This window comes from Stegodyphus dumicola, chromosome 2, assembly GCF_044657685.1.
Source record: "Stegodyphus dumicola isolate Sdum_Otavi_A_Nest chromosome 2, ASM4465768v1".
NCBI classification, from domain to species: domain Eukaryota; kingdom Metazoa; phylum Arthropoda; class Arachnida; order Araneae; family Eresidae; genus Stegodyphus; species Stegodyphus dumicola.
In genome coordinates this window covers 224,758,699-224,778,210 of record NC_140769.1, presented here as the reverse complement: position 1 = coordinate 224,778,210, position 19,512 = coordinate 224,758,699, and the positions used below count along the sequence as shown (strand labels likewise).

The 19,512-nt window shown below is 32.9% G+C and overlaps 1 protein-coding gene across 4 annotated transcripts in view; it reads left to right on the top strand.

The window, feature by feature from the left end:
- The window catches only part of LOC118185084 (neprilysin-2-like), a 118,947-nt gene extending 100,692 nt beyond the window's left edge, over positions 1 to 18,255 (top strand). For all 4 annotated transcript variants that reach the window (XM_085811818.1, XM_085811817.1, XM_085811816.1 and 1 more), the window contains 5 exons: positions 3,038 to 3,168; positions 6,377 to 6,442; positions 12,792 to 12,893; positions 17,034 to 17,095; positions 17,977 to 18,255. In XM_085811818.1, the coding sequence (XP_085667944.1) occupies positions 3,038 to 3,168; positions 6,377 to 6,442; positions 12,792 to 12,893; positions 17,034 to 17,095; positions 17,977 to 18,079 (464 nt within the window). In that variant the 3' untranslated portion in view covers positions 18,080 to 18,255. The remainder of the gene's footprint in view (positions 1 to 3,037; positions 3,169 to 6,376; positions 6,443 to 12,791; positions 12,894 to 17,033; positions 17,096 to 17,976) is intronic.
- Positions 18,256 to 19,512: the final 1,257 nt, after the last annotated feature.

Sequence of the window (19,512 nt, the reverse complement as noted above, 5' to 3'; positions counted from 1 at the left end):
CAAGCTCGGCCGGGATCATATGGTACTGCTTATCTGCCCTTTGGTTGCGGGGACGCTCCATGGTCAGATATCGAAGCTATCTTTGGGGGTTTGGCTCTCTTGGTCAAAACTGGTGGACGGTCTTTGCTCTTTGTGGTGCATGCCGTCCACCTCTGACTTGTGTGCTTATAACTCAGACTGTGTGAAACATTAAAGTCCCCCTGGGTTGACCGGGGGAATTATGCCTCCTCGGATCGCCTCTAGGGGTTGAGGCGTTTAACTGTGTAAGGCAGCGTCGAGCTAGCCAGGTCTGGGTGCCTCTTCCTCTTAGTGTACTGAATTAAGCCCTCATAGCTAATTACTCATAGCTACAAAAAGATAAGTTGCAATGAGTCTCTAATAGCCAACGTATCCTATTATAACTGACTGAATTTAGAAAGTAGACCAAAAAGAGGAAGTCAATGGGATGACATTCGGCCATTGCAACAAATACGCTTTCCAGGGGATCAGAGATGGCCACTCCCATGGATACAGCCGGCGCTACTGAATTTGTCTTCTTGTGCGAAACTATTTTTTGGCACCCTTCCCTGCGAATCAAAAATTGCGAAATTATGATAGAACGTTTCACTAAAGAAGCTTTCTCACTTTATTATTCTCTGAGGACCTCTCTGCATTTGGCGCTCTGAGCGGTCACCTTATGTCGCCCTCCCCCTTTTAAGACCGTTGTTGTTCACGAAGTTAAATATGCATTCTCTGCAGCATTCATAAAGATTTAATTTCCATAATGCCGCCTTTATATTCTGGTTTGCTTTATTTCACTTTTATTTTCATGTTTTTATTCATGTATTTTTTTCACTGTTTATTTTCATGGAAGAGAAAAATGAATAACCTTGGTTAGGATTTTTAGGAATTGAATGAATAACCTTGAAATGCACGTACAGAAAACATCAATCTGAGTAACTGGCTATCCCTGCCAAGAAACACACTTCTAGGATAAAATTTGTCAAAACGAGTTAAAAAATTTCGAAGTCATACTCTAAAAAGGAAGGAGAGACACGTGAATAATACAGTACCTGCTTTTGACGGGCCTAACCTACGTACTGAAATGCGACTGTTTATCAACCGATGCGTCATAAATAAGCCAGTTTAAATGATACAGCTTCTTAATCTTATAAAGTTTTATTTATTTTTATTAACCAGTTATTTTGTGTTCATTAGCTTTTCTGTTTTCTCGCTTTCCGTTTTCCTGACAGGATGTAAATTTTAGTTCGCGCGGGTTCAAATGAAGTAGAAAGAGACATTATTTAAAGGAAGGCTTTTTAGACTGTTGAATGAGAGCTTGTTCCGCCTGGAAGCCAAGTTACTCGTTGAATCTCTTGATAACAGTCTGCCTGTAGCGTTCTGATATTATCACTATTAGGTTTGTCACGCTGGTATTTAAGTTTGAGCCAACTTGCGCGTTACTCATTTTATGTAGCCTTTGGTTACTTACAACTTAGCATAATTTTAAACTGAGTTCATTACCTTTTGAGTTACGGCATAAATGCTGCTGTTTCTGTAAACACAAGAAGTGCCTTCTGTTAAATTACCTGAGTTTGATGAAAAAACGTCTTTTACACCCTTCTTGTTTTCTCTGTCTTCTTACTAAACATGTAGAGACATTAGGCTATTTTTGGAAGCAAAACACGTGAAAAAAGAGCAATGCCCTCGACAGGACTCGAACCACGGGCCTCTCGAATACGCGTTGTGCTGACCATTACACCACTGAAAGTATGCTAAGAAGGCGAGAGAAATCCTTATAAACATAGCGATAATTCAATAATCAGACGACTGTTGTGCTTGTCAGGTTGGCGATGATTTATATTTGACATAAATCTACTTTTAGCATTTTCTTAAATTTTAACTAAACATGACTTTATGCACAGAAATATTTGCATAAGTTTAAAGAGTATAATTGAAATGACAAAGTCAAGCATCTTTAAAATCAATTGATCCTAACACCTTAGCAAAATTATAACAGCCTCACCGACTAAAACCCAAACTCAAACTCGGGCGTAACCAACCTACCGAAGTTCTCCAGACAACTGTAACCTTTTAACTGCTCGTCTGTCTCTCCTGCTGCTTCTTTACTGTGATAAGGAGGCAGCTTATTGGCTGACAGCGGAGAGATACATGACAATAACATTTTATGTTAATTACCCAGCTATTATGATTTTAATCTGTACTATAACGTCTTTCCGTATTCCTCACCAGAACGCAAATTAGCTTTTACAGCATTTTAGTTGAGAGTTTTGAATCTAGAGAAAACGAGAGTTTCTAGCACTCACTTCGCGCTTCTAGAATTTCGCCATCGCTATCTTAAAGTGATTATTCTATTCTGGCTTTTGCATTCTCTCGCTGGCCGATACTTTGAACTTAGGTGCCGGTAAAATTTGTTGAACAGGCTTATAGCTTATTTATTTGACTGTGTGCTACTTTATCAACGTTAAAAATTATTTGACTGTTATTGCTTAGTTTACATCATCACGAGAGGATTGCAGACTGGTTTGACTGTAGCACACGTTGTGTCTTTTATGTTAAAAGTTCGGATCAAATAAAAAAGGTTATTTAAACCTTGTCAAGACTCAGTCATAATATTTCAGACATAACTATTACCCGCTAACTTCTCTAGCAGGGTCTTCAGAACTTAGCTCCGGCTTCCAGATCAATAGCTTTTCGCTTTGTGTAAATACTAGAATGGTTTAGTAAACTAGATCTATTATAAGGTATTCAGATACACATCAACAAAAGATGAGGAGCATTACTTTTGCTTTAATGTCATTAACAGCATCGTTGAAAAACTCGTGAAACGATGATAAACATAAAGTTATCCGAGGAGACATATTCTATCTGCAATTTCTTACAATTGGTATTTAAAGTATTAGTTCGATGTATGAGCATATTTTTTGCAAAGAATTTGTAAACTATTGTTAAGATCAGCTTATTTCAAAATAAAAATTAAATGCTATTTATATCTATACACTTATTATTATTTTCAATGATGGTATTACTTTGACAGGGCGACAAGGCTGGTGGAGCGACATATCAGGCAGCGACAATATTGAAGACAGGGGTCAGTGTATTATACAGCAATACAACGACTACATAATGAATAGTACTGAGTATAATGATGATGCGGAGCTAATTATAGTAAGATGCGTTTCCGATCGTTCTTTCTCTTTCCCCTCCTCTCTCTCTCTCTCTCTCTCTCTACATATAAATGCACTCTATAACGTAAAAAGTGACGGACCAAGAAGGATTTATCCGAATGGTACTAAATTGCGTATGTCCATATCATACGAAATTGCATATGCAAATTCTTGTGAAATTTCGAAACCCAAAAACTTGCAAGCATCGAAACTATCGAATCCATATGCAACCATCGAAACTGCATATGCAAACGATTAACATTTTGCGAGGAATAACTGATTAGCTGGAGCCCCAGCGCACTGCAACAGAGCATCGGAATGGTGTGGAAAACAGAGGATATTCAAATGTTAAAGTAAAAGCCATGCAAATGTGGTTCCGTTGACCCACGTAGACTGCACCAGTGCCTCGCAGACAGGTTTGCGAACAATATGGGCAAACGTCACCACTAGAGAGAGGATGTGCAATTGGGCTAAGGAAAGGAGGGTGGTCAAATCATAAGATCTGTAGACATTTAGGTCGCAACAGTGTTACCATTCGACGATGTTACAAGAATGATGAACCAAAAACATACAGAGCGTCAAGAATGTAGTGGTTGACCGAGAATAACGTCAGAAAGATAGAAGACAGAGCGATGGTTGGATCGACGCTCACAGTCCATCACCAATAAAAAATGTAACCGAAATGTCAGTGACAGCAATGGCCATTGATAGGCAATTTAGCGAACGGGAACTGAGGTCACGGTGGCCTTGCGCCGACTGCTCTCGCCCTTGAAAACATCCCTGATTTTCAATTGTCCCCTAAGCCTTCATTTTAATTTGGGTATTTTTCTTTTCTCTTTTAAGAATAATACGTTTTTTTTTTTAATCTCTAAACTGCATCATTTCAAAATTAATAGCCATGATATGACTCAGGACGTAAAGTTCGTGACGCAGTTAACTTACATAAGGCTTCAGCCATATTAAAGCTTTAAAATTATCCAACCTCATGCAGTTATTTATCTTCCTTTTTCTAAGCATTTTTAGATTTTTTCATAAAAAATATCAATAAAACTTTATAGAAATGATTAGTTTATTAATAATCTTTGCTAATTAACTATATAAATTTAAAATTCACATTAAATTCTATAAGTTGCATTAATTTTGTAGCCATTTTCAATTTTTAAATGCTTTAGTTTCCTTCTTATTTTTTCAGCAAAAATTTATTGGTTCATTCAAAAATATGAAATATAGAAGTAAAAGAATCTCTCTTTCCTTCTTGCTTTCCCAAATTATTATGCAAACTTGCATTTACAACTTTTAAAACTTGAAAACCCATGTGTGCGATGTTATCCTCATGCGATTATTTGTACGGGCTTTATTTTTTACCACGATATTTTCGACTACGATGTTTTGAACTGCGAAATTTTTGAACCGCTTTATTATAAACTACGATATTTTATACCACAGTGTTTTAGAGCTGCGACGTTTTCTCTTTGCTTCCTTTTCTCCCACGATGTTTTGTACCACGACGTTTTCGCCCTGCGTTGTTGTCTTCGCGGCGTTTTCGTCCGCGATGTTTTCAGCGGACCGTCTGCTTCAGTTTCTACCTAAAGTTGCTAACGCCTTTATCGGACCAGTTTATTTTTGTTGGGTTAAAACTGTGTGGCAACCAAAATAAAAAGGAGTATTTAAACTGGCCCTTGACAGCAAGTACTACTATATCCATCTCCATGTTCGAATCAGCATTCTAAATTTTTCTACGTGTGTGCGTACGAACTTGATAACGTACACTCGTTGAAGGTAGCTAATAATTGAGAAATGTTAAAAATGCGTAATGAATATCAAATGAATGACCGAATGAATAATATTTCTTTTTTATTTTCTTCTCAAGAAATTTTAACAAACCAACATAAATATTTGGGTGCTGTAGCACCAGTTTTGGGTGAGTTAAATTAGTACCATTATATTTTTTTAATAAAATTTTGGAGAGAGAAAACGTTAGAAGGTCTTGTTAATAGGAGAAGCAAGTGCGTTATCCAGTAGGGAGGCTTAGTTAAAAAAAGATATGGGTTTTTGTTTTCAACTTAGACTTTCATTTCCGGATTAGTTACGTCATTTAATGTTATGAAAAGGAGGGAGAAAGCAAATATCCAGATTAATTTAAATCCATTGAAATTTAGAGAAGTGTATACAATTATATATTTCAAAGAAGTTATTTTTGTCGAACTGAATTTGTTGATCCTGACAGTTGTGAAAATAAGGAATTTCACAGCAAAATTTATTTTGCAAGTTTGAAAAATTTGCCGTCAAGAAAAATTTAATTATTAAGTAATTGGTTTTATTAAAAAAATCTGCTGCAATTATGTTTAAAATTATCTTATCATGAAATAACTTGCATTCATTTTTTTCCAAGTTTTTATGCTATATATGTTATAATAAACGTAATTTTGAATTTTTGAATATTATGTAAATTATTGAATTTTTGAATATTATGTAAATTAAGACACAATAACACGCCGAACAAATACTAATTCAGAAGTCAAACAACAAAAATCAGCGTTATATTTTCAAATTTCCACAGGACTAATATTTTGAAAATATAACGGTGATTTTTGTTATTTGACTTCTGAATTAGTATATGTAAATATCAGGGCAAATTCTAATTGCTTTTATGAAGAAAAAATTTTTATGAGTATGCGTATGTAACCATGTATCTGAAATTTACCTTTCTAAATCCCATTTAAATGGTTTTCCAAAAATACTAAAAATTCAATTTTTATTCTAATATTATCACAATAATATCCAGTTTCTATAAATAACATATTTTAACTATTTAATATAATTAGCTTGGAAACGACCAGGCCATTTACAATAGAATTTTTCATGTTATTCTCTGCTGAATCTATCATAATTATTTAATACTCTGTACTTTTTGAGAAACTAAAAAATATATATGTTTATTGTCTTAAATTTTGAATGCCAATGAAATTGCAACTATTGCTTTCTTCTTTCCTTTCTTTCTTTCTTTTTTCCCGTTTTTTCATAATTATATTTATTGTATGTCAGTAAATACAAATTGTTTAGAGCTAAAATGTTAACATCATTTTTTAGATGCTAATGACAATAATTTTTTCCGAAATTCATGTCATTTGAGGATTTGAATGCATCAGCTAGAATATTATACATATTAATTGATATTATTTATATTAAATCATTTACATCTTTCGCAGATCAATGAGAGCGAGACACGAAATAATATTCTAACTGATATTTATGGTCTCAAAGCAGCCTACATGGTAAGAAATGTATTTGAATTTTATGAAATAATGATTTGCTTTCAAATCAAATTATTAAAAAACTAAAAACTTTAATCAAATGTAAAACAAAAAGGAAGAGATCCAGTGCACTGTGTATAGCGCTGAGATTAACGTATAAAACGAAAGTTCAAAAATTACATTATAAAGACATTCAACTGAAATAGACTTAAATAACCATAAGCTTATTATTTAATTGCTTTCAATTTAATTACAAATTATTGTATCTGTGCAGAAGATCATACTACAATTATTTTCTTTGTCTGTTGATAGGATCATGTCTAAAATTATATTTTGAATAAAACCCATTATTTAAAATCTGCATTAGTCTAATCTTTTATTCCCCTAATTCAAAATTTTACATTGGCATGTTAGTCTTCCATTTAGATAATCAAAATTTTAAGGAGAAATAGAAAGAAAAGATGGTCTTCCTTTCGCATACTAATCAAAATCATGAGTTATTTAATAGAATTCCCAGCAAAAAATGTTCAAGAGTTTATGAAAAATGAGCTAACCACAGCATGTTCATGCTCGAAATTCACATTAAACTTCTAAATAATAATGAATTATTATGAATTAATGAATTTCTATGAATGGATATTCAAAATTCTTGTACAGAAATTTTTTGCTTTTTTCTATTTATTATTGTAATTAGAAAAAGCTGCTATTCTAGATTTCGTCTTTCGAGACGTATGGAATAATCTAAAAATGCATTTATCACTGTACATTACACAAAATGAATATGCATTGAGTTTTTTTACGGAGAATGGGGGCTGAAATGTTTTCCGAATTATTACAACATTAAAATGTTTTCTACATATATTGGTTGTTACCTTTTATTAATTCAGTTTGCTTCAGTAATGTTTTACGTTTTCTTTCTCTATTTGTAATTAAGAGTGCGAATTGAAAGTTATAACGATAATGGAATATCGCGCTTAAAGGGATAAAATTTTTAAATAAAAGAATAAAGTTCGCAATTAGAAACAATGGTAAACTACTCCGATGAATGAAACAAAACAGGCATCGGCAACTTTGGGGTCAAATTGGTTGGGGGTCAAAATGTATATATTAAAAAGACGTTTCGGGTCAGTAGTGTTTTCATATTAAAAATCTTTTATATTGAATTATAAGATAAATTTTACTGAGAATATAATTTTGTTTAAAACTTTAAACATGTAATTTAAAATTATAATTCTGATTGTTATTAAAAACAACATGACACAATGAATTTCATTTTTCTCATCAGTATTAAGGGCTTCTCTGATGCTGAAGTTGTCACGTTTCGATTAGTCAAGTCTAGCTTATAGTCAGGCATATGAAATTTTATTTCGTGCACAAACTCCAACTTTCGAAAGTATTAAAATTGCTATTAACGATATTTTCCTTTTCATGCTGCCCTTTTAACAAGGAAAAGGAACGCTATTCTTTCATTTTATGTCTGTTTCAAGGGATATTAGTTTCGAATAAAACCTCTTCCATTCTTCGTGCATTTTTAAAACTGTGGGGTTATTTCCGTGGAGTCGTCGGCTGAAATTATTATAATAATTCATTATGTCTGATAAGAATAAAAATCTGAAAAATAATTCTTTACCATTCAGTCCGAGATCATGTTCACTTGTTTCGTAAAGAAATATTTGTATCTCATCCCAACTCTCTACAAAACTATTAAGAATTTTGCCTCAACCTGACCATCATATTTCTGAATGTAACAGCTAACCTCCAGATCTCGATTCAATTTCGGTCAAAAAGGCTTCGAAGCGCCTGCGTACTAATGCTTATCGTACTGCTATCATATTTACGATCTTAGCACTAGGTCTTTAAGTAGCCTTTTCAAATAAATTTTCTTCGTGTATTATACAACGATAAAAGTGAGCTGCCGGTTCATTTTACGTCAGTTCATAAATCTAGCAGTTTTTTCTCATATAGCTGGAGCTTTATTTTTTAAATCCAATACTTTCCCATTTTTGAAATTAGTAAACTCTTGTACTTGATAAAAAATGTCAATGACTTTAGTCATGTCATACATAGTAGAAACATGGTTGCAAAGTTCTTCATTTACTCTCGAATATTTACTCATACGTATCTAATAACAATTGAAGTCTGCCCATAGCATTTATATCGGTACTTTAATCAATGCTAATTATACTACTAGATAACAAATAATTTTTGACCTGCTCATCAATACTTGGGGCGATATCTCCAAAGCGACTCTAGCTAATAATGGTATTTCTTTAATTCTCTTAATAATTTATTTTTTTAATTTTCGATGCCATTAAATAAGTTCTAAACAATTTATGAATGGATTTTTCGAAAATTCGCCGTTTGTAAACCGTTTTCCGTTGATATCAATGCTACGAGCTGCAACAAAGCTGGCAGATGTAACGTAATTGTGGCTGGTCACAGAACTCTTAAACAATTTATTATATTTCCAAAATTTAATTCACGGTTAGCAGTGCATTCACATGATTCTTTGTTTCGCATTCCACTCAGGTTTTTATGTTTTAAAGAAAAGTGTCATTCAGTCTTGAAAGTTCTGTCGGTAATTATATCTGTGCATAAAGTACATATTAATTTGTCACCGCTTTCAGTACATCCATACATTTCTTTTCGTGTCTTGAAATAATTTTCCTTTTTCATTTTGTTTCTCCATGGTAATAACTTGTTTTAAATTACGATAATTATTTCATCGCACAATTATAATTGCGTCACTATTCTTATGCTACTAAACAAGTGCTACGAATAAGAGTACGCTGACAAAACTCAAAGAATGACACCAATGTTGGCAGATTATGAGCCGACGCTGCCAAAGTTATCGATTTCTCCTTGAAATCATGTTACAATTTTTATTTTAAAAAATTAAAATGCATGTTCGTTGCTGCAACTTTGTAATCAAACAAAAATGTTATTGTTATTATTTATATTCAGTTTACTTTTTATGTGTTTTTCAAGTGTTTGTTTCATACTTATTTTAAGCCCAGAGGGGCTATTAATCTCCAAATGGCATTTTGCATCGAATGTTTAAAATAAAAGGCTGTATCACTTTTCAAATTTTTGCCACCAAATATTATCGCCCTGTATTATACTTCGAAAGATTAAATAATGAAGGATTTACATGAACATAGGTATGTTTCTCGCATTGTGAAAAAACAATGGTACTTAGTGTCATCAAATTTTGAATAACAGTCCTCCACTCGAACATGGGGAACCCAAATTTGTAATTTCGATTTTTTTTTTACTTAATTTCACATTTTTGTAAAACTTTAATCAATTTTTCATTAAAAAACTCAATATTTCAAAGCCAGCAGTGGCAAAACTGTAGGGAATAAAACATTTTTATCTCCAGCGCGCCAGGAAATTGTCTCACGAAAATTCTACAGATATGCTGTTTTTAAATAACTTTAGTCCAAATGCTCTCAAAACGTATATGTGTTTCTAATGAATACGCTATTTGGGGTGATATGAAAAACCCCAAATAGGCGTATTCATTACAAACACATATACGTTTTGAGAGCATTTGGACTAAAGATATTTAAAAACAGCATATCTGTAGAATTTTCGTGAGACAGTTTTATTTATTTTTTTTTACTTTTATTATATGTTTTGTTTTATTTTCATAATTTAGTAGATTCGTAGATAGGTTACTTGAAATTATAAAATAGGTCACTCGGTGAGCAGCAGGTCAAAAGTTGCCGAACCCTAGAATAAAAGCATCAATTATAAAAAAACAATTTTCTTCCTTTTTTTAAGTAACGAAACCGAATCACATTTTTCTGTTTAAAAAGCTTCAGTGGAAATCACAAAGCAGCTTTTGTCATAACGTTGATGCTGTAGAAAAGAATGCAAATTAAGAAAAGGATTTCCAAAGGCAAAACTCATTTAATCCTCTTGTGAAGGGAAAGGGCAAAGCAAGCCGAGTTATTTGAGTTATACTTCAACGAAAAACTTCGTCGATGAATAAATACGTCCTCCCCCACTTTATCTGCTTGATCTCATTTAAATCTGCAGTTAATTAATCACTGTTCATCAATCACTCATTGCTCTGTATGAGGACTCTATTCTTTATGAGTACTTATAAATCTGTCTATCGCTTGCAGCTGTTGATAAAAGGCATCAAGGAAATAAACATTATTTTTAGTATTTGGCCCTGATGAAGGACGGCATATGTGACTGCTTTACTAGTAAATATTACTCATAGCTGTCTCACCTTGTAAACCTCTACATTCAGTTTTAATTTGTAAAATGCTTTCAAGACTTAACCTCTTCGCGACGGGCGAATCATATATGCATTTCGTACGGACGCATGTGAGGCCCGGGCGGTTCACCCGTGCACTCCTGGAGAACTGGCCAAGTGGACGGGCAGTGCAGATATGCATTTTAAGCTGAAACAATTTTTAATAGCCACTAGATGGCACTATGTGTCCATTACATTTAAACTGAACGTAGTTTTAGTATTCTGACCTTCAGATTGTTTATATTCTGGCTGTTTTTGGTATTTTGCTTGTCAGCTGTGGCTGGGGAGGGGGGGAAATCGTAATGTAAACAAACGCAGGGCTCTTTAAATCGCTGCGTGCTAATGAAAACATTCTCGTATCTGATTTATATCCAATTCCTTTTTTATTCTATTTTTTTCCTCTACTTTGTACGGTCTTTTAGGTTACTGTGCGGAGTTTTTTTACGTTTTGCATTGCCTTCAGATATATTTCCGTTCCTTCTTTTTTTATTTAGGAAAGCCTCACCTCCAGTCTATTATGACGGGAAGGAGGCGCTATTTATCAGAGGAAGAATACCCTAGTATGGTTAGGGAACCATTTACTAACGCAAATGAGAGTACTGATTCATTTTCTAAGGAGTTAAAAAGTGATACTTTTTCTAAGAGTTACAAGGTGATACTTCTCTATGCTTCGAAATTTACCACGCTCGTTTTCATTTTAAATTTTGTTACTTCTTACTGTAAATAGTCTTTATTGTGTTCTTTTTAATAATTTTAAACTTTATTGATGGATTTTATCAATTAAAACTTTAGAATAATTTGAATAGCTCTTCCGAAAAGTATTATGGAAGATAAGCAATTTTTTAAGTATATTTCCATGTAAAATAAAGAATTAAATGTTTTAAGGGCTAATTTTAACATATATAAGAGCTCAAGTAATAATCTAAAATGATACCAAAAATTACGATGCTAGAAGCGAAACTTTTGTTTTTCTGATTTTTGTTATAAAATTAGGCTTAACGATGCAAAACCTCCGTCCTGTACGGTGACTGCCTTCGATTCTCTTCCGTCCCGCACGAGCGTTTTAAACAAAGGTGCGCCGTTGCGAAAAGGTTAAGGATCCCCGATTAATGTAGATCTAGTCCAATATGTATACTGCTTCTGAAACGCATTTTAGTTTTAACAGATGCTGTAAAAGAATGACCTGCTTTCTTATCATTATCTCGGTTTTTGAGAGCCTGTATCCACGAAAGGTGTGCGGCTGTCTTCATTCAATAACTACTTTAATTTCTCAACTTTAAAAGCCACCTTAACGTACTGGAGAGTAATCACTCTGGCTTCATTCTTGTGGACGCACGAACAACTTAAAAGGCAAAAGTTAACATAAAACCTTATTAATCCCAATTTGTGGTTTTTAAATTTGAAATAATTTAAAAAAAATCAATCATTTAAAGTGATCAGTGCCTTTTAGGAACCTTACAGAATATTAGCTGGGTCATAACCCCAGTAATTCTGCTCGAAGTAACAATACTAATTCTGTCGGACAGACAAAGTGTAACTAACTTTCAACATTTACCAACTGTGAACAAATGCGTGAGGCACGTCCGAAGGGCGACCAAATAACAAATCACAAGGCAGACGTAGATCGCGACCGAAGAGATCTGGGATGGGGAATAGCCGGTAATCTCGTAGACAGCCAAAGTCGGATTTACGTATAAGTTACACAAGCTATAGCTTAGGACCCTCACTTTCTTGGCCTCCCCCAAAAAAAATTGAAATATATTATAACAGACTTATAAAGAGCACCATATCTCAAATATCTTAGGGCTTTATCAAGACTAAATCTGGCTCTATGGACAACATTGCGATAGGTCAGTAAGAACAGAGGTATCTTCTGGTTGCAATTATGTTGGTTTATGGATACCATCAGCGAGAGGTTGCTAAGGATAATGCGAATGAACCTCTCCACCATGCCGTCTGAAATATTCACTCAAAAATGTTATTTATATTCTGCTTTCGGGGGATTATTAGTCATTATAGATAAATTCATTTTCTAGCTTTTATTTGTAAGATAGATTTATGTATATTATTTGATTTTTGGTTTCTTTTTTTCCCTCACAGGGTTATAATGAGTGGGTAAACGAGAACGGAATGGAACAGCTAAAACCATTCGCACTGGCCCAGTTTACGTCTAAACAATTGTTCTGGATACGCGCAGCGAACGTAAGTCTGTATTTCTGTATGTCAACAGCTAGAGATTACATCAGTGAATGACATCTGAAATAGAAGTTCACGAAGATTATTCCAAAAAACGCCTGAGTACCTGCAAAATAATAATTCTGCTCTTGAAACAAAAAGTAAATCTTATCGGTTTCTGGAATATCAATCGTAATATGGAAGTTAAAATAAATTAAATGAAATGAAATGCATTGAGAATCAGTTTCATCAGCTATACTTTGATATTCTGACAAGAAATTTGAAACTAAATTGTTAAATGATGTTCTTCCTGTTATTGATTAAAAGTGTTCAGAACAAAACGTTTCTATGTATATAAGATACTCAAGGAATTATATAAGTATAATAATTACACATTGAAACTGTTAACTTTCGAAAGTGATAATGATAACTTATTCTTATAATACAGACAGTAATCATCTGAGAGGGAAATAGCTTTACATTAAGAGGCCACGTAATTCTTGGCAAATGAATGTTAATGCTGGTAGTATTTAATCTCATCACAATAATGGAAACTTTTCCCAGCTCCTCAAAATTCGAATAGATGCAGTTGATGATGCAGGAGGTGATGAATTCAAATGCTTTTTTATTATATGTGATGAAAGTACAAGCATTTCTTCACAACTGTAAGCATCTATTTGTGTGAGATATGTGAAAGAACGTAACGAAACACTTTTGCAATAGGGAATGTTTTACAATTTGTACCTGTAATAGCGACCCACAGAGAACATTTGGTTAATGCCTTTATAGATAATTTGACATCAATAGGCTTAGATTTGAAATAATGAGAGGTCAAGATTATGATGGTGCCAAATTTTCAAAGGTGTTCAAGATGAAATGAAAGAGAGATTTCCTTGAGCACTCTACGTGCATTATGTTTCTCATTTCCTCAGTTCTGCAATTTCTGATACATGTCACATTAAATACATGCATGTGGATGGAAGTGATAGAGAAGTGTCATTCTTTTATGCAATTATTTTCAGTTGTAAAAGCGTTTTCATGTATGTTACCATTAAGTAGGATTTTACAGTTGAAATCGATAGTATAAGCAACAATTGTTGTTGTTACTTATGCTCACTTGTCTGACAATAACATTACATCAAGCCCACGAAATTCCTCGTGGCAAGGAGTTCAAGATTACGCTTGTTGTTGGCAACAGCCTTGAGCACCTTACAGGAAAGCTACAATTGAATTATATGACGATATTTTAAAACTTCTAGAAATAATGACTATCTGGGAAAAATTTTCAGTACAATTTATTCACAGTTGGCCACATTTCTGAAGCAAATAAATGAAGAATATGGAATTTCTCTTCTATGATTTGTAAGCAAGCAAACATTTCGTTTTAATATTATAGTTCAAGGCATCGAATTCCATTTTCAGATATCAATTTTTAATCAATCTTTCGCTAGTTTGATCTTGTTTTGAAGAACGTTTCATTAAACGTAAAGAAATTTTAAATGTTTTTAATGTTTTAATTCTCAAAAAGCATAAATTCCTTCTCTAGTCTGAATATGCAAGAAACTCGAGATACTTTTAAATGTGTATTTTTCTGACTTGTGAAATTGAAATATTTGTATTTTAGATGTTAAATATCAGCATTGGAAAAAAAATTCCTTCAATAGCAAAATAGTTTACCTACAGAAGAATACAGTTGTTTATCTACATCAAAATAGTTTATCTTTAGCAGCCTACAGTAAAGAGATTTTTCCTAATATTTAAAACATTTGAAACTTTGAATAACATTGCAAGTTACGATATGTACTGCGGAAAGATCGGTTTTGACACTAAAATACCAAATAGGTAGTTAAAGTAGTACAAATGAGAGGCATTTAACTGATTATGTTTGCTGTGTATATGTATATATCTACATAAAAAGATTTAAAACATTCTCCCCCCCCCGAAAAAAAAGAACCGCAGAATAAACATTAATTTATGTTTATGAATCAACATATTATTTTCCGATTTACCCGATGGTTTCGTGTAAATCGGAAAATTGTTTTAAGTATATCTTCTTTGACCTGACGAAATAATGTATTTCTGTACTGTTGACTGTTATTTTGGTAAACGTTCATTTTTAATAACATAATAATACAAATGCAATTGAATAAATGTCATGCATTGTACTTAAGCAGCCTAGTATAATTGCAAATATATGACTTTTAGATCCAATTTAGTTTTTAAATGGCAAAATTTTAAATAAGAAAAATTGCGCAACGGCAGTTTGATATTATGCTGGTGGTTGCTCTCCCCAGATTTACGCCACTGATCAGAACAGTGTTTTCTAATACTTTCTAGATAACGCAGCAAAAAAAACATTTTTCTTATTTAATCACAAACGAAACTTCGAGCCATCATTTGGAAGGATATCCTTATTCCTGTGCTGCAACAAAGACTGGCGGTGTTGTCTGGCGGTGTGGCATCAATTGTGTTCAGCTGTTACTACTAAGCACTGATCTTGGTCATTCGTAGAAGCGAGAGCGATCTTCTTTAATACACCTGAAGCAATTTGCAGTTGTACGAAACACCCAGGGACAACAATTTAAGTGATTCCAAAACTCCATTACTACTTTTGTGTCCGTGTCAGTTTCCTTCCTTTTGTAAAATCATCGAGTTGTCTTTGAGACTTAATGAGAATTTCTTACTTGTTGACTTCTTTTATAAGTTTTAAAAATCGCAGCTATTCAATAGTGCAATTTCCATTTCACCTGCTTTTAACTTGGGTAGTTATGTAACACCTAAACGTAAAAAATAGAAAATGACACTTCGGTTTTTATGTTTTTTTTTTTTTGTTTTTTATGTTGGGGGTTGCTTTGGATTTTTGTTATGAATATTTTAATTACCGAAGTCACAAAAAGTTGTTCTATTCGATTCCGTGCCGCTAATATTTGCATAATGATCTTTATCCTTCGATTTTAGATAAGCGCGGAATTGAATTATTTTTTATGTATCTCTACAAAGAATGTTAGTAAGCTTAGTTAATTAGTAAGTTTTTGCTTAACCTTCTTACAGTGGTTATGTGGCTAAAATACTAGCAATCAGGCTGGGTTCGAAATCTTGCAAACGGAATTGCTGTATAAGTATCTACATTTTATCCAAGTACAAAGTAAATACTACCAGTGTTCCTTAAGAAATACTCCTTGTAGGCATGCCTTCTGTTAAAAAGGTCTTAGTCAGTTGAAACAAAGAAAACAAATCGTACTGTAATGCAAATGAACTTATTTTAGTGGGAGAAAAAGTAAAATTAAAACTGTTCAGTAATACGCAAAACTGGCATTAAGAATGATTAAAATAATATGTTTTAAGACATTTTTCATCTTCAGAATAGATTTATGGTGTAAAAAGGTAAATTTGTTATACATGCAATTTCAAATTTTAGCTTTTCTATAAATTATTATTATTATTATTATTATTATTATTATTATTATTATTATTTTGCTGTGTATAATTGGATATGATAAAGCACATAAGGTCGCCCAAGAGAATGTTGGTTAATTGATTAAATCAAACAAATCAAGAACTGTCTGTTCATCAGATGGGATGCGTTCATGAAAGTTTTTCTAAAAAAAAAAACTTACTTATATTTCTTCACAGACGCAGGCGAAATGTTCCTTAGGGTTCGAAACAGGGTCGAACCTGGACATTGAGTGTTTTTATCCATTCGGTCGTTAGCAGACACATTTGGTTATTTGAAACCAATATTTAGAAGTGAATGCTCCTCTAGTCAAAAGGTAATTCGTTTAGAAGATTTTTCAGCAAAATTTAACATTAGTAGTAATTTTCAGAAACATTTTTATGCGATTGCTAAGAATTTGATGTAATCATAACTCAAGTTAATCTGATAGTATGAGAAAATGTAAATTAATTTGACTAATACAAGTATATCAAGCATTTTTTTAAGTTGCTAATTTGTTTCCTTAAGGCTGAGTATACAAATTTAAATTCGATACATTTTTAACTAAAAGCGTGTGAGCAAAATTGTCTCATTCGATTCATTTCGTAAAGTAAATAAAGCCATGAGTCTGCTAGCGATGTATTTAAGAAATATATTTAATCCCGCTGTTGGTTTTAACCTTATGCTTGTATTTTCACAAATATAATATTCAAAACTGTATTGATTTATTTCAGATACTGTGTGAGAGTGCAACCGACCCACATCCAACTGGATCACGCTACCCACAGAAGTTTAGGTTAGTAAGATAAAAAGTCATGTTATTTCAAATAAAAGAAATTTTTCTGAGATGACGCACATATCTTAATATTTAGATAAAAATTATTAGGCTTCTGATATGAATATTATAGAGTCACTAGCGGGCAAGCCCACCAGATGAGCGGGCTGCGGCCAAAGCAAAATTTATAAGTTCTGTGTAAAACCTGCATAGAAAATTTATAAAAACATTTCAGTATGAATGAAATCAATTACCTATATATTAACAATAACAAACGGGCCGCGTAATTCCGTAAAGAATTTTACTCTACCAGTTTAGAAAAGACGGATGGCAATTTTAAAATTTCACCTCGTACACACTTCGACGCAGAAGCCGACCGGCAATGAAGTTCGGCGAAAAAAGCAACTCTCAGAGTTCGAAAATAAACGTTTTCAGAGTTTTTAATTAATATCTCACTTGATTAAAGTCTACTAAGATTAAAATGAAAGAAATGTCTTCCCACGAATCTTTGAAAGCCGGGATACCTCTCTCGAAACTCAACCTCCCCCACGTTCCGGAGGACAGAATGTTACAAACAGACAGACGTGCAGAAATTTTAGTAGCATAGATTAGGTTTCTTATATGCGGGAGATATGAAAAATGTGTAATGCTCTCTCCAGGATTCGGACTCCAGAGCTCCCGATTATGCATCGGGCGTCTTTTAGTTACACCCCGAAGGCACGCCGAAAGGAGGGAGAAAATACCTTGTAATATATTAAAAGTTGCACAGGTATCCCAGATGCTGAATATATGCACTGTGTTATATAACTAATATCAAAATAAAATAACAATTTTGTGGGAAAAAATAAAGTTATTTTCTGAATAGACATATTTTAAATGTAATACAATATCTTCTATTTCAGAGTAATGGGACCACTATTCAGCTTACCAGAATTTGCCCAAGATTTTAATTGCTCACAAGGGGAAGTAATGAATCGAGGAGAAGACATATGTATACCTAATTAATAACAAAACTAAATAAACGAGTCAAATAATGTTTTACATATGCATTATATATATATATATTGTATTATTATTATTATTATATTATTATTGGTAAACGCTTACTACATGCAAAATTTCTAAATTGATTTGAAGTTAAAAAAATTTATTTGTTAAAATAAAATTATGTTTCCATTTTCTGCAGGTTGTTCTTGCTTTTCTAATTTTACCTCTAGTGTATTTGGGTAGTTAATCGTTTTTTTCTCTGTAAGAAACAATTTTGAGTATATGCCATTTGAAATTTAACGTTTCAAGCAAACAGCATAGAATTATTTTCTTAAAAAAAAATATCGAACTAAGGTTGAATTTAGCCTTAACTTATGTGTCGAAAGAGAAAGTTATATTATTATTCATGTTGTTTTTACTTATCAACAGAACAAGAAAAATAGCTGCTGACAGAATATTTTTGTTCGTTGAAGATGAGGAACTCCCTGTTTCTCTCATACGTAAAGCAAAACGTTTTCTTCAGAATTAACATCAATCCAGGACAAATTTTCTTCAATTCAAGTTAAGACAGATTTTCATCAAAAAATGCTAAAATATCTAACCGTACTAAAAATTCAGTCAAGAGAATTTGAAAAATGGTATTAAATGACTACTTGAATCTATACCAAAACGCAAGAAGTTTTGAAAGTATGTCTACCTGAAACTAAAATCTGCGGAGGATTAAAGAACCTTAATTAAATATATATGTAATAATAAAATTCCATAATCAAGAATACACTTAAAATTCTAACTGTATGTTCTTTTCATTTTTAATGGCGATGTTCTCTTATTTGAAAGTACGTGGAATTAAATCCACAGCCCCGTAGTCAAGTTGTTTTTCCCGCCTTTTCTACACGTACAGTTATAGAATGTTCTCGAGATATTTGAAGCGAACTGGATTGGCTGACGCCATTTTTTGGAAGCTCCGCCTCTCCAGAGGCTATAAAAAGACTCGCAAAAGGAATATCGGGGCTTTTTCTTAAATGTCACGATGCAGTAAACCCTTCATACAAAATATTATTAGTAGTTCTTTTTTATTTACTCCGGAGATCAGATTTTTGTAATTGCTATTTTCTCCTGAAATATAATAAATGGATCCTGTTTTTTTAAACTTATCGTCTGATTATCTAAGCTAGGACTACATTTATGATTCTTCAGCATTCTATTTATTCCGGACAAAAGCTGATACATCACATATATATATATATATATATATATAGGGGGGTGGGGTGTAAGATAAAAAATATAAAAGCAAACTTCTAAATTTAACTCACTATAACCTCTCTTGTCACAAATTAATACCGTCGGCAACGCGCTCTACCGACGATATACAGAAAATACTCAGTTCAACGCACGCGAGCTTCAGAAATGAGGATGTGATTGTTTGAATTCACGCTCTGAACTTCAAAACT